The 16,678-nt window shown below is 46.3% G+C and overlaps 1 protein-coding gene across 1 annotated transcript in view; it reads left to right on the top strand.

Annotated features, from left to right (window-relative positions):
• Positions 1-16,678, top strand: part of PRODH (proline dehydrogenase 1) — a 238,789-nt gene that overhangs the window by 198,464 nt on the left and 23,647 nt on the right. The window contains exons 11-12 of the mRNA XM_085620191.1: positions 7,664-7,839; positions 15,390-15,488. Of these exons, the coding sequence (XP_085476317.1) occupies positions 7,664-7,839; positions 15,390-15,488 (275 nt within the window). The remainder of the gene's footprint in view (positions 1-7,663; positions 7,840-15,389; positions 15,489-16,678) is intronic.

Raw genomic sequence — 16,678 nt, 5'->3', positions numbered from 1 at the left:
GAAGTTGAAAAAAACATGAGGCCCACTGAGATGGCTGTTTCACAAATCTACAAGTCTTCTGAAAAAGCTTTATAAAAGACAGGGGCGCATTACGTTGATTCAGCCTCCCATCCCCCACACCTCCAGGAGCAGAGAGTTTGGCAAGGCAGGACTTCCCTGCTCCTTAGATTGAACCTCAGACAGGCACTATTACCCAACACCATTTTTAGTGTAATTGGGGCTAATGGTGAGCCCTCCATAACCTGCAAGTCTAGTTCGCAATGTTTAAAACTGCCAAAAACAAAACGTCCACAGTAAAAAACGTTAGATATTGCAGCACCCTGAATTAATGTGCTGCATAGCCAAACATGTATAGGGTCCCAAAGGCGAGACCTATTGCATTGCAAATGCTTGTTGAAAGTGCAGATATTTTTGATACACTTATTTTGAAAGCAAGCAATCCCCAGTCTGGTTTCTGGTTGTTCATTCATTCACATACAATAAAGGGGCATTTCAGGAGCATTTTTAACGGCCCCTAATGGTTCAATTTGGCAAATGTGTTTACACCGTTTCATTTTGGAACCACTGTCCGCCACACAAGCTGAACGTACAGACTGGTGGTATTTCCTTGGAGTGCCCACTCCAACTGTAAAAGATTTGCATTTATGAACTACGTATGCCATTCTGAACATCTGATGCATGTCAATGCCTATCTTGATATCTTTACACCGCAGAAGACAAACCTTACTCTGGCAGTGTAATCTGACAGCTGAAGGGGGTAAAGCCCGCTTGTCCTGTGGGTAGGGGGCAAACTTGTCCTTCACCCCAAACAATGTCAGGCGATCGGATTTGAACACTGTGTTCTCTTCCCTTACATCTTCTTTCATGTCATTCCTTCAGATTTCTCTCGTCCAGTTGTCATCCTCAGGATTGTTTCTACACAAAAGGCGCCAATGTCCGCTCTTGCTTTGAAACGCTACAGCCATTATCAACATGTAACCCTCTCTGCTCTGCAGAAATTCTGGGCCAATAAACTCAAAGAATGGAGGAATGGGCACAAAACTATCAAATACCTTCTGAACACCCTTGTCTCCATCCTTTCCACCCTCATCTTGACCATCCTATCTCTCGGCTTTCAACGTTCTCTCCTTTTCTCTCATTTGGGTCTTCTTGAATTCCACACTGTCTTTATTTCAGTTCAGCTCAAGTTTGTTATATTGTTAGCATACTATCCAGTACAGTACAAAAGGAGGCATCTGTTTTAATTCCTTTTTATACTTGGGTAGATAAAAATAAGTAAAATATTGTGTTCGAGGCATATGAGCTTCAGATCACACACCAGCATTAGTAGATCGCCATCTGGTGTTGGGCTCTTATGCTTGCACCTTGTTGTCTTGGAAGAAGTCTTTGTAGTCACAAGATAGGTGACTCCTCCCTTGGACGATAGTGCGCATGGGTATCGACTCCATCCTTAGATTGTTTTTTTTCGCCATTGGGTTCGGATGCAACTTTTCCGCTCCTAAATCTCCATTTCAAACTTTTTCGAAGCGCAAAACTTCCAAAAAATCATCGCATTCACTTCCAACATCTTCATCTTCGACGCAAATTAATCTGCTCGATTCCAGTCGTGGATGCGGTTCGCTGGGCCTATCCACGCCGTAAGGCCTTCGGCTCATGGAAAGGACGCTATTTAAGAAATGCCCCCAGTGTTGAGCAAAGTTCCCGCACAGTGACCATCACAAGGTCTGCAATCTGTGCCTATCACCTGAACACTACGAGTCCAGCTGTCCAGCCTGTGTATCTTTTCGATCAAAGAAGACTATCTGGGATCAAAGGGCTCGACGACACATCATGGCGCAGATATCGGCTCCGGAACCAGAGGACATCTTGGACGAAGGCCCGGATGTCCCGAAAGAAGATTCCGAAACTCTCCAAATCGTGTCTGAGGCAGAAGACTCAGACGACCCCATCACTCCTGGGCAGCGAGTGAGTACTACTGCCCCTACCCCAACCCCTCCAAAACTGAAGGCAGTGGTCAAGACTTTGCCTGTTGGCCCCAGTCGCGACCGAAAACATCCTTCAGAAGCCCCGCCTCCAGGCTCGGCTCCGAAGAAAAGGGACAAACCTTCCGTAGCTCGGGACCGAGCAAACCATGTAATTGTCCCGCCGGCGCCTTTGGCACCGAAGCCAAAGGAACACTCGGCTCTGAAATCGGCTCCAAAACCTTCCACCTCCAAAACGGCCCCGAAAACCTCGAGGCCCGTGGATAAGCCGGCTTCGAACGTTTCCAAGCCTAAAGATCCCGCTTCGGCTCCGAAACCAACATCCTCGGCACCGAAACAGAAGCCTAAGGACTTTAATACGCCTCCCAAGGCCAAAGACCATATGGATCAATCGCAGTCTCGCTCGGACCGAAAAAATCTGCACCGAAAGCGGTTCCCGAGGAACAAGAACTTTTTCACCCAGATCCTATCGATCCAACGCAGAAAAAGATTTATATAAACCCAAAAACAGGACATGTCACGGCTGTGCCATGTAAAAAGAGAAAGATGGACACACCACCTGCTCCAGTTCCTGTAAAGAAGGTTTCTGCCACATCACCTATGCCTCCTTCTTCTCCTATACTTCCTTCTAACCCAACTCCTCTCCCTAAATCATCCTTACCTCTAACTTCACCACCACATACACCACCTCCAGATGATGATGATGACCACCGGGGGGGGGGGGGGGGGGGGATGATCCAAATGACCCGTTCACGGATCCAGATGACTCACCACAACATGATTGGGAATAACCTATCCCAACAGATCTACCAGACCTCCCAGAGCCACAGCCATATCCCTCAAAACCATCTCCCCCAGATGATAACATCGGGTTTGGACAATTATTAAATAGAGCTGCACTTTATCATAGTGTTACAATGCACTCAGACGCACCAGAGGAAGACTTCCTCTTAGATACATTTGAACATTCCCAAAACTCAGTGCAAATATTACCAATGATCAAAAGAGTCATTAAGCATGCCCCTGAAGTGTTTAAAGATCTCGTACGTGCCAGGATTCTTAACCCTAGAATAGATCAGAAATATATGCCTGCCCCTGAAGATCCTACTTGTATCAAGGGACAGTTGCCTTTGGATTCTCTAGTCATTTCCAATGCTAGAAAGTACGCCAACTCCCAGACCTCCGGGGATGCGCCACTACTGCCTCTAGATTAATCAACACCAGTGTACTGCTTAGACGTCACGCCTGGCTGCGCATCTCAGGCTTTAAGCAGGAGGTCCAGACTACCATACTCGGTGAGCCGTTCAAACAAGGACAACTTTTTGGCCCTGCTGTGGACAGTGCACTTGAAAAAATGAAGGACACCGAGACTGCTAGGTCCATGGGAGCGTTACAGTCTCTGCAAACGCGTGGCTCCTTTCATCGCTCATTCTATAGAGGAGCCTCCAAAAAACATGGGCGCAGACACCTCATCTTCATTTAAAGCCACTACACAAACCTCCCCCAGTAGAGGATATTTTAGAGGCGGATTCAGAGGAAACAACAATAAAGGAAGAGGTCGAGGTAATAACACTCGCACCTCCCCCGCCACAAAATAGTGACTTTCCTCTGTTCCCCCCAGACCATTCCACTCCGGTCAGGGGCAGATTAACACAGTTCCTACCTGTCTGGAATTTCATCACAACAGAAAAGTGGGTAGGACAAATTATCCAGTATGGTTACTGCCTGGAACTTACAACTACCCCCACATACCACCCAAACAGCGTCCAATGTCCGCAGATCATCATACGCTCCTGAAACAAAAAGTTCTCTCACTGCTTCAAAAGCACGCAATAGAGCCAGTTCCCTTAGAGCATCAAGGAACAGGGGTCTACTCACTGTACTTCCTAATACCCAAAAAGGATGGGACTCTGAGACCAATACTCGACCTCAGACCCCTAAATCTGTATATACACTCATATCATTTCCATATGATCACTCTTCAACAAGTGCTCCCGCTGCAACAAGGCGATTTCCTTGCCACACTAGATTTTAAGGACGCCTACTTCCACATTCCCATACATCCTGCTCACAGCAAGTAACACTACCAGTTCAGAGTCCTTCCATTCGGAGTGACCACCGCACCCAGAGTATTCACAAAATGTCTTGCGGTAGTAGCAGCACATCTCAGAAGACAACAAATTCATGTCTTCCCATATCTAGACGACTGGCTAATAAAAAACAAGTCATTCGACCAATGTGTTCTACACACTCACCAAACCATCCAAATGTTACACAACTTGGGGTTCAAGATCAACTACACCAAGTCGCATCTCCAGCCCTCTCATATACACCAATATCTAGGAGCCACAATAAACTCCTCCACAGCGCTAGCATATCCCAGTCCAGCCAGGATAGCCAGTATACAAACTCTTATCACAATTTCAAGACCAACTCTCTCTTCCAGCCAGAGTGTTCATGTAACTCATAGGCACGATGACATCTTGCATCTTCATTGTGCCTTATGCGAGACTTCAAATGTGTCCCTTACAGGAATGTCTAACGCGTCAGTGGAACCAGGCTCAAGGACAACTTACAGATCTGGTGTTGGTGGACAGCCGCACACATCATTCTCTACAGTGGTGGAACATAACAAACTTGTCCAAAGGGTGGCCGTTCCTCGAGCCTCTTCCACAGATAGCTGACGACAGACGCATCACTAACAGGATGGGGAGCCCATCTCCTCGGACACACAACTCAGGGCAAATGGACCACTCAACAAAAAGTGCTCCATATCAATCACCTAGAACTGCTGGCAGTATTCCTAGCACTAAAATCCTTTCAACTACATGTACAGAACAAGGCTGTCCTCATCCGGATGGACAACATGACAGCCATGTATTACATACAAAAACAAGGAGGCACACATTCTCTGCTGCTGTCCCAGCTCGCACAGAACATTTGGAGATGGGCCATTCCTCAGAACATATACCTACTTGCAGAACACCTTCCAGGAGTTCACAATCAGATTGCGAATCTGTTAAGTCGACAGACACAACAGATTCACGAGTGGGAACTACATCTCCAAGTTCTATTACCCTTTTTCCAAATGTGGGGCCAACCAGACCTAGATCTGTTCGCCACACACAAACGCAAAATGCCCAACCTTCTCTGTCCGGTTTCCATATCCGGAGTCGAAAGGCAATGCAATATGGATGAACTGGTCAGGCAGATTTGCGTACGCTTTTCCGCCACTCCCACTGATTCCACTAGTGGTACGCAAGCTCAGGCAACAATCACTCAAACTGATCCTAGTAGCTCCCACATGGGCACGCCAACCCTGGTACAAAACACTATTGGAACTCTCACTAGTTCCACACCAAAAACTACGTCTCTCCCCGTCCTTAATAGCCCAGGACCATGGAGAGATCAGACATCCAGATCCAGGTCAACTGAATCTGGCGATCTGGGTCCTGAAGTCCTAAAGTTCGGTTACCTCAACCTTCCACCAGTTTGCATGAACATTATCAAAGAAGCCAGAGACCTACTACTAGAGCCTGCTATGCTGCAAAATGGAAAAGATTTGGCATTTACTGCACTAACAATAATATACACCCACTGGATGCCTCCATCCATAACATCATTTGCTACTTACAACATTTGCTAAGATGTAACTTAGCATAATCATCCATATGTCTGCATTTAGAAGGACTTGCGGCTTACTTACAAAACCGACAACACTTGTCACTTTGAGTCCCTGCAATCGAAGCCTTCATGGAAGGACTTAAAATAATTATTCCTCCCAGATTACCACCCTCTCCGGTGTGGTACCTAAACATTGTTCTTACTAGGCTCATGGGACCCCCATTTGAACCTCTACATAAATACGAACTGCAGTTCCTTACATGGAAAGTAGCTTTCCTTATTGCAATCACATCTCTCAGAAGAGTGAGTGAGATGCAGGCTTTAACCATGCAAGAACCATTCTTCCAATTACATCGTAACAAAGTGGTTCTCAGGACAAATCTAAAAGTCATATCTCCTTTTCATCTTAACCAGTCCGTGGAGTCACCAGTGTTCTTTCCAAACCCTGACTCTGTAGTGGAGAGGGCTCTTCACACCTTAGATGTTAAAAGAGCCCTTCTTTATTACATTGATAGCTTTTTCTCTACCACATAAGGGTAACCCCATCTCTAAATCTGGGATTGCAAGGTGGATAGTTAAATGTATCCAAATATGCTACCAACAAGCTAAACACGCATTAACAGTTCCCCCTAGAGCATATTCCACATGCAAACTAGGGGCTTCCATGGCTTTCTTAGGGGACATTTGTAAGGCAGCCACATGGTCTACAACACACACCTTCACTAAACACTATTGTGTTGACGTGCAAGCAAAGCAACAAGCTTCTGTGGGCCAAGCTGTCCTTAAAACTTTATTTCAAACTACTGCAACTGATACAGGTGACCACCGCTAGGGGAGATACTGTTGTATAGTCTGCTAGTGTGTGATCTGCAGCTCATATGCCTCGATCGGGAATTGCTACTTACCAGTATGCACCTGTTCTTGGCATGTAGAGCTGCAGATCCACACACGCCCACCCACCTCCCCGGGACCTGTATCTGTTCCAGTTCTATAGTACTTAGATATACACACATGGACATCTCTTTTTCTTCTAACTCCATCATTTCCCATCATGGCGAAAAACAATCTAAGGATGGAGTCGATGCCCATGCACACTATCGTCCAAGGGAGGAGTCGCCTATCTTGTGACTACAAAGACTTCTTCCAAGACAACAACCAGGTGCAAGCATCCGAGTCCAACACCAGATGGCGATCTACTAATGCTAGTGTGTGGATCTGCAGCTCTACATGCCAAGAACAGATGCATACTAGTAAGTCGCATTTCCCTTATGTGGTGTAGGGTAACCTAGTGGATTAATAAAGCACTGCAGATGAGTGCGTCTTCGCAGGCGTCCATCCTGAAAAGTACACTTGAGTGCTCTGTTTTCAGTATCTGACCGTTCTGTCCCCTTATGATTTTTTTCTTCCAGCAGCAATGGGAAGTTCAAAGGTGTGTAGCAGAGTGTAGCACCTGAGCGCAAGATTGGCCGAATCCTTGCCATATTTGTAGCATATTCACTCAGTGAATAATTTTTTGTGAATGTGCTGTAGGTTGTTATCCTGATAACGTGGCCCGGCTTTGGCTCTTACACTACAACCCTCCGGTCTAAAGTCACAGCGCTCTGAAGGAAGGAAATCTGAACTTCATTGTTTTCCTCATTGAATGCAAATTATAACTTCAAAAGATATGCTGCAATACGGAATACTTTCATAACTTTGTAGCTAAGATTTTATGTTACTTAAATGTGTATGTTCCCATCCTAACAAAGAAATGGTTTGAATATTTATTTCGCAAATTTGAAAGGACCGTTTCACTTTAAACTACTCTTTTGTGCAGGTCTTCCCTCCTGTATTTAGATTCCCACTGATCATTCAAAGATGACCTTTCATTCTCAGGTTGCTTATGGACTCCCAGAAGATTAGAATTGTAATTGCAAATCTCTTTGTATTTGGCCCAGCTACTATGGCTTTTGCAGGGAGCTCTCTGCACACGCTGTGAGCTGTATTGCGCATGGGCGTTTGCATGCAGATCACTTTTATTTAACCAGTTTCAATGATGTCTGTGTTTTTCTTCTCAGGACGCCTATGACAATGTGACTGCAGACGTGGAACTCTCGCGCCGGGAGGATTGGTACTTTGGTGCCAAGCTGGTGAGAGGAGCGTACATGCACCAAGAGCGGTGTCGTGCTGCGGAGGTGGGCTACGAAGACCCAATCAATGCCACGTATGAGAAGACCAACGAGATGTATCACAGGTGTGTGCACTGCAGATGAAGACTGAACTTCATCAAATGGACGCCACTAACCTCTTCTATTTTGTATTTAGCTGTTGACTGTTAGCAGTATGGTATATCATATAGATAATGTGTTTTCTTCTAGTGAGTTTTGCTGTTAGCGGTGTTCCTTTGAATAAAGAGAGAGAGCAGGTCTTATTTCAGGAGCTGGTCCCTTCCTTTCTGCAGCCTGCTTTGGAAGCAGAGTTGGGCCATGTGCCTTGCCCTGAAATGCTGAACAAGGCATCCCCCTCTGGACTGAATAAACCTGTGAGGTCAGAGGAGACTACACTAAACATTTCTGGTCCTTCATGGAGTCGGTACATCTTCCATTCATATGCCTATGCACCCCATACCTAATTAGGCCACAAAGATTATTTGTTAAGTCTGTTGGTGAATGCAGTCAAAGTTTTCATTGTCACCAGAAAAGGCTCTGTAATTAGAGTTCTGTGCACTACCAATAGGTTATCTTTTCCTTTCAAGACTGACTCTTTGCAGATTAATTTCTCATTTGACAGAAATGCCAGGACTGGCAACTTCATGAAACGTGAACAATTTCTTCCTTAAGATTTCAATCTTTGGGACCTTCACCTTTATGTCAAGAGTGCCCTCTCCTCTGATGTCAAGGAGAGTGCCCCCTCCTCTGATGTCAAGGAGAGTGCCCCCTCCTCTGATGTCAAGGAGAGTGCCCTCTCCTCTGATGTCAAGGAGAGTGCCCTCTCCTCTGATGTCAAGGAGAGTGCCCTCTCCTCTGATGTCAAGGAGAGTGCCCTCTCCTCTGATGTCAAGGAGCGTGCCCTCTCTGCATTTCTTCCAGCTCTCTGTGTGGAGCTGGAGACCCATTCATTATGATCAGCCCGTTCTATGCTACGATCCACAGATCCGCTTATAGAAATGTTTTTTACTTTGGATACAGCCTCTAGGTGTAGCCGTTATTTTACTAAATTCTGTCTGCATACCTTTATAAACCCATAATGATCTTGATTACCTTTTCATACGTAGCCATTGTAAAGAAAAGGCAGGAGAGCAATCTGCCTAGGGCGATGAGCGGACACAAACAGGCAGCACTCTAGGTCTGCCTTTGAATGCTAGGAGGGAAATAATCGGTTTTGCAGTGTCAGCTGAGACATAGCTCTTGTGCAAACCAAAGCCTGATCGGCCATTTTGAAACTATCCAAAATGCTCTGCAGGAGGTGGGACGAGCGGTGAGCTGCTCCCAGGAAATGTCCGCGGGGGAGGGGTTGTGTGACATCTAAGGATTGGGCCAGCGCTCCCTCTTTCTAGAACTCTCCACCTCTACTTTGAAACACCTGCACAGTGTAGAGACCTTGAGAAAAGAGGGACCTACAGAAGAAAGAGGTCAGACTGACTGTGTGGCCGACCCCTGCCTGGAGAGAACACCGGGCTTGTGCATTCTGGGGCTCGGTAGACTGGCTACAGGGTCAGTGACATTGGCCTTGCTTCTCACTCTGGGAGACAGAAAGGGAGTGGGGCTTGCTGGTGGCCCTAAAGGAAATCCGCATCTTATTGGACCTAGTGCTAGCTTGAAGTGACCTGTTAAAGGAGTACTTCAGGCTAGACGTACAGGTGCCCTGCAAGATGCCAAGAGGCCGTATGACCTTGAGAGTGCAAGCAGGTGGTGAAGTCTGCTTTGAGGACGTCTTGGTGCTGCTGCTGAAAACGCCCCCTGGGCTATCAGGAATTGGAGGCCGGGTCTCCAAGATCCTCCTCTAAGGAAGAAGAGCAGCCTAAATAAAAACGCCAAGTTTAGAGTCCAGGAGGCCCTACAAAACCACTTTTGGTGTCCGGGCAAACCACCAGGAATGAAATGCACAACACCCTATGTCAGAATGCCAAAGGTACCGATCTTTGTGCCGCCCACTCATGGGAGGGCTGTCCAGTGGGTTCCCGAGGAAATCTGTGCTGCCTCCTTTTTATAGAAGCACTAACTCCACAAGTGTCGTGTTTGTCTTGTTTCTGAGTTCTGAGTCTCTAGCCTGCAGCACCCCCACAGAGTAAGTCTTGAACTGCCCTGCCCTGCTATCCTGAAAGTTTAAGTACTAGAAAGGGGTACTTGCGTCCCAGTTTCGGCGTTTGCACTATTGTGGCTTCAGGACACCAGAGGCAAAAGTCCCCATTTGTCATAAATAGTGTCTGGTACTTCTGACTGCCCTATGACCACCTGACTGAAAGCAATGTGGCCAGTTGTTGCTTCATTTAAGCCAGCTCATACTTCCCACCTGCCATGGAACCATCTCTTCTGGGGTGAACATGTCAGACAGCTTAATAGTAAATGGTAATTTTGTTGTATTGCTATTTACCAAGGAACGTCCGAAACAAGGAAGCTGGCTTTTGCAACTTTTCATGCCAGTTGTCTTCGTTCACAGGATTGATGTTTTGAGCTGGAATGGACTGCTTAACTAACTTGGCTTTTAAAAAAAGAGTTGGGTAGAGCTGAAAAACTGACCAGTGCGCTCCTGGTTGCTTGCGGCAGTGATCTCCTTGAGCCCATGGCAGGTCTGTGTAGTAACTCTCAGAAAAGGTTCTGAATCACAGAAATATATGTTTATGGATAAGGATTTTAATCGACGTTTGACTTTCCCTTGCAGTTCCCTCTTATGCTTTTATCCCCGTACCCCGGTTTGAAGTGTGACCTTATGTGAATTAATGTTAGACTTGGCTTTTCCAGCAGGTTCACTCCCAGACTTTTAGCTTTTCGGCCTCCTGTTTTTGACCTTGTTTTTGTTGGTTTTAGGACTCTGGGCACTTTACCGCTGCTATTCAATGCTAAAGTGCGTATGCTGTCCATGTAAATTGTGTTTATGGATTGGTGTTTCCATAATAGGCTTATTTGATTTACCACGAAGTCCCTAGTACAGTGCCCAGGGCCTGTAAATCAAATGTTACTAGTGGGCCTGCAGCAGTGAGTGTGCCACCCACACAAGTAGATTTTCAAAGGTTTCTCAGACCTGCCACTGCAGTGTCTGCGTGCAATTTTCAACTGCCATGTCGACCTTGCAAGTGCACCCACTTGCGAGGTCTGAACCTTCGCTTTTCGTACATGTAAGACACCCCTTAGTTAGGCCAAAGGTACCCCTTTGGGCAGGGTGCAGTGTATGTGAAAGGTAGGTCATGTATTGGTGTGTTACATGTCCTGGTAGTGAAATACTGTGCAGTTCGTTTTTCAGTACTAAAAGGCTATCTGGCCCATAGCCTAAAATGAGGGTTGCCTTGTAACATCCTACAAGCTTAACTTTCCATTGGGACAAGGTAGAGAAATAGAGTTTAGTATGCCTGAACTCAGGATTTAAAAATACATCTTTTAGTAAAGATGATTTTTATATTGTTTGAAAATGCCACTTTTAGAAAATGGGCATTGTCTTGTCTAACCATCCTGTGTGCCGCTCCCTTTTTGTGTATTCCCTGCCCGGTTTTAGAGTGACCGGAGCAGGGGATGTGCATTCACACTAGATGGAAGGGGGGGTATGAGGTGTTCTGCCATTCCTGGGTGACTCATAGCCAGGCTGAATAGACCTGGCTACATTTAGAGTAGTGGGAGGCATTGTCGCTTGCACCTGAATGGACCGTGGTTGTCTCTCACAAAGCTGTCTCCACCACCTGTGGTGAACCTGGCCTGAGCCAGGCTGAACTAGTTTGTGTGCTAGACTAATTTTTTAACAACTTCCAAGGAAAATGTAGTATAAATATTGGGGCCCTGATCTCAGAACTTCAGATTCGTGCTGGACTAAGGACCCTGCCAGGAAGAACTGGAAGAGCTGTGAGGGAAGACTACCACTTTGCTGTGTGCTTTGCCGAGTTGGTCTGCAGTTGTTGCTTCTGCCGTGGGCAGGGAAAAGACTGGACTGTGCTTTCTGCATCCTAAGCATCTACAAGGGCTTGATGTAGAGCTTACCTCCTGTTAGAAGTCTAAGGGAAATCAAATACTTCAACATCTTCTCTGTATCGGCTTCTGGAACAGGATGTTTCAAATGCAGCAGAGGAGAAAAGGTAACCTGATGTCATCAACCACGCCGCTGCCAGATCCGTGATCTGAAGGCCCCTCCGAGGGCACCTCCGCACTTCACACTGCAACCCTGGTCTCACCAACGCCGCCACCAAGCCACTGCTTGCACCATGATCCGTGGGCACTGCACTCCGCACCACCTCGCTTCACACCCGGGCCCCGATATCCCCGAAGATGCTGTCACTGACGACGCTGCCTGCACTGTGACCTGTAGGCACCACACATGGAGCACTGTCCCACTTCGCACCGCACCCTTGATCTTACTGACGATGCTCCAAGATGACTTGGATGCCTCTGCTTGCCCCGTGGTTTGGGGGCACCGTTTGTAGGTTACTGAATGCACTGCCCTGTCCCACACCGCAGCCTTGGCCCGCCAGTGACATCGACTCCAGATCGTCAACTGATGCCGCTGCCTGCACTGCGACCTGTTGGCCCCGCACACCACATTTCTCCGTCTTGCACCGCAGCCTTGGGTCTACCGATGACATCGCTTCAGCAACGATTACTCCGCTGCCTGCACTGTGACCAGTCGCTACCGCAACAAGCACCACTTCGCACCGTAGCCCTGGTCTCACTGACGCTGTTTGATGACCGGCACCGAGCCGCTGCCTGCACCGCAACCGGAGAGCACCACACGTTGCATCCATCCGCAACACCCAGTGATTGTTGCTTCTGCCAGGCTTCACCTAGGAATCCAGATTTCTAAGCGTGGTACTCTAAGATGGATAGTTAAGTGCATTCAGACATGTGACGGTAAGCCTAAGTGCAAACGACATTCGCCACCCAGGCATAATCCACTGGAAAGAAGGGAGCAGCTATGACCTCTTTGTCAACATACCAATAGCAGATATCTGTAAAGCTACTACATGGTTCACGCCACACTTTCACTAAGAACAATTGTGTGGAGGTTCAAGTCTTTCACCAACTTAAGTTGACCAAACAGTGTTAATAACATCAGTTATGAAATGTTTAAGTGTCCCTCAGTCAAACAAGTTACTTATCTGATTCTGGTGGATACTCTAACCTTTGATTCCTCACATTTCACTGCCCTCACAGCTCTCTATTTTTTGGAGTAGCCTCTTTAACACCTAAAAGGTCTAAAGTTAGTAATCAGTACACTGTTGCCAACACTTATGTTATTCTCCGCGTCTGAGGGTGAAAAAAGTGAAAGAGGTAAGAACATGACTCCAGCGTGCAAGGGTGGCACATACATGCGCCTCCACTCTGCCTCTCCCAGGGCGATTTGGAGCCAGTAGGTAACCTCACAAGGCCACCTGTTGGCAATTGGGAGCACTGCTGTGAAATGTATCCGTTCCAGTCTGGCGCCTGGGGATATTCTAAATGTGAGGCATCGATGGTTAGATGGGCTACCCTGCAGAAAGAGCACTACCAAAGGAAAGTAACTTGTTCTTCAATGCCTTGTCACTACAACCAGGTCAGACCTTCTGTGTTGAGCATAAGCTTTCCCACAAGGCATACAGGGCAAAAAAAAAATCCCAGTGGAAGCATAAAACCTCTACCCAGTCAAATGCTGTACTCCACGAAATCAACATGTGGGCGGAGCCAAAGCCCCACTCGGAGAAGAGCTTCTTTAAAAGGCTGTGGATCGCAGATGTTTTGCTGATGGTCACATGTTCTGGTGACAACTGTGCTGTAAAGCCATATGTTTTGCATTTTCCTAAATGTAGCAGAGAAGTTATTTCCTCCCTGTGGCTCAAAATATGGCTCGATAGGTCAAGTGACCAGCACAGAGAATCTGACAGTCCCCTCTGACCAGTTGATTCTGGAACCGTCAAGATAAGACACTGTAGTTCAAAAGATTATTGTGGCTTGTTGATGGATCTTACAAACCTGACACTGGAATGGAGAACTATGTGAGCATCTATGAGTCCGCCTCAGTCACCCTTGCCGTGACCAGTAGCCAGTGCACCGGCTGTTTAGGCTGGGAGGCTGCATCGCGTTTTTTTGAAGGTCTAAAATTAGCTGAGCATCACCATTTTGGATAGTCTAGAAGTTCTCTAGAAATGGCATATCCAAAATCAAGTGTTCAATTGAATAGGACCTATAACTATTAAATACGCATTGGATGAGAGGAGGTGGAGAGCTAAGCATAGTTGACATAATGTAAACCAGCATTCACAACTTCAGTGATACGTATGCCAGCGCTCGCATCCGCATTCAAGGAAGCTCCAAAGATTAATGGTACTGAATATTTGATTGGGACTTTGAATGAGTCTGGTGAACTGGGGTGATGAATGAAGGAGAAAATAGGGTGCTTAGCGCATAAAAAAATTACCATTTCCCTTGATTCAGCTTAAAATATGTGTTCCTAGTATATGTGCTATCTTGGGCAGACTTGAATTTAATTCGGAAAAGGAGTCTTCAGGATCTTGCCTCCGCCGGAGTCGGATCAGGATGTAAACTGTCATCAGTTTATGAATGAACGTAAGCCCTTTGTCATGAATCGAGTGCAAAAGGGCTAACAATGAATGTTAAATTGTAAGGAGAAAGATGTGTCGCTTGAGGGACCCTGGGGTCAGCATCTTCTGGTGAAAACATACAGGCACATGCATCATCATAGGGTTTTGCGATTCCTTAATAGCGATTATTAAGGAATCGCAATTAAGGAATAGCAAAACCCTATGCATGTAGGAATCGCTAAAGAAATAGCGATTCCCACAAATTCCTTAATTGCGACTAGCAAATTGCGAGTCGCAATTAAGGAATGTCTTCCCATTCATTCCTATGGGCCTCCAGGCCCATAGGAATGAATTAGAGATTGCGGGAGCAATTTGCGAGTACCAGTAGGTACTCGCAAATTGCTCCCGCAATTTCCATGGTGCAAGGGTGTCAAAATGACACCCTGTTGCACCCATGTATGTTCACTCTGCACAAATGTTGCATACACACATGCTCTAAGGGCATGTGTGTGGGCAACATGAAACTTATTAAAATGCAAATAAGTACATTTTTCTAAGTTTTCGCAAATTACCATGAGGTCCAGCCTCATGGTAATTTGCTCACGCTAATAGCGAAATCGCTATTTTGGAAACTGTAATGCATTGCATTGAAGGAATCTCAATTAGGGATTCCTTAAATGCAATCGCTATTTAAGAAATCACAATAATTTGCGATTTCTTAAATTGCGAGTGGCAAGTTGTTTCATGCATCGCAAAAGCTATTTTTGCGATCGCAAACGGCCGATTTTTGCGATTCGCGCCGTTTGTGATCGCAAATAGCTTTGATGCATGTGCCTGATAGATACCAAGCTTCCCATTTTGGTCAACGAGGTGTGGAATATCGGGGCACATTGAAAGACAGTCTAGGATGATAGGGAGCATCTTAACTCACAGTGGATCCAACACAAATAACAGGTTTCTAAGAGTTGCAACCTCCGTGCGAGTTGGCTGTTCAAAGTAAGTAACATTTCCTGTAACCATAGTACATCAATCCTGTATCTGCAGCGTTATCAACTGAAACCTGTTTCAAACTTACTACTCCCGCACAGGTGCCTTGACTACATTTTGGAGGAGATTAAACTACGCCACAAAGCCAATGTGATGGTAGCCTCGCATAATGAAGACACTGTGAAGTTCACACTCGGAAGGTAAGCTTTTGCTGACATCAGCCTGGTATTGAGGAAAGGAAGGGGTGGTTGCTCCCGGTTTTGTCCTCCCTAGTGTAATGGTTATGATTTTGTTCGATACAGATGCCCAAAATGGGAAGAAGCCTAGCCCATTGAGACAAAGGATTGACTTTGAGGGATAGAACTGGAAACCAAATCTTCCAATTTAATAGCTTTCACTAATGGGTTAGAAAGATTCGTATTAATCACAAGTTTTGATGCTTTTGATTCGGTTTAATATTGCTCATCCAGAACAGTGACGTAAACAAAAAGACAGTCAACACCTGTTTAGTAAAAGGTTGGTCTGTGTAAGGTCAGTGGTTGCCAGCATGGCTCGGCGGGTGGGTGCGGAGTTAGGGATTGGAATTAAAAAAAAACATAAGGCCAGGTTCCGCATCTTCTCTGCTCCTGCTCTCCTGCCTCCATCTCTGAGAGGAAGCAGGCAGCCAGGCTACCTTCCCTAAGCCAATCACAACGCTGCAGTACAGCTTTGTGATTGGTCTGAGCGCTGTGACACGGTGCTCAGCCAGGGGCTGTAGGGGTGGGCATGTTCTCCATGCAGGCTGCATTACAGCCTGCATGGAGAAGGGTAAAGTGCACATGACTGGTTTGGGCAGCCGGAGAGGGCCGACCAGTCATTGTGCCCCTAGGAGTGGGCAAACCACTCCTCCCCTGCTCTGCTCCAAGAGCAGAGCAGCCCCACTCACGCCAGCAAAGCAAACGTAGTTATTATCATTTTAGGTTTCAGCAGTGGGGTGACGCTCTGCCATAGCAGAGGAGCCGCCCCTGGGTAAGGTAGTCGATAAACCACTTAATAGGTAATTTATTAGCATGAATCCTAATAAATGACCTAATAAATTGCCCGTCCTAATAATTGACCTTTATAAGTGATCAACTACCTTACCGACCAACCTTTTTACACCTTGTGAAAGCCCCAGGCCTCGCACCGAAAGGGGCAAAACCACTGTTGGATGTTTTTTGTTTACATCACTGTACTGGATGAACAATATTAAACAGAATCAAAAGCATCAAAACTTGGGTTAAAAAAGATTTGGATTAATCACATTGGAGAACACCATTAAATTGGAAGATTTAGATTCCAGCTCTGTCCCTCATCCAAGTCCGTCATCCTGGTATTGTCTCTTTGTGCATAATATCCTATATGGATAAGC

Source organism: Triturus cristatus, chromosome 7 (genome assembly GCF_964204655.1).
Source record: "Triturus cristatus chromosome 7, aTriCri1.1, whole genome shotgun sequence".
Classification (NCBI taxonomy): Eukaryota; Metazoa; Chordata; class Amphibia; order Caudata; family Salamandridae; genus Triturus; species Triturus cristatus.
This window is presented reverse-complemented; position numbering and strand designations above follow the sequence as displayed.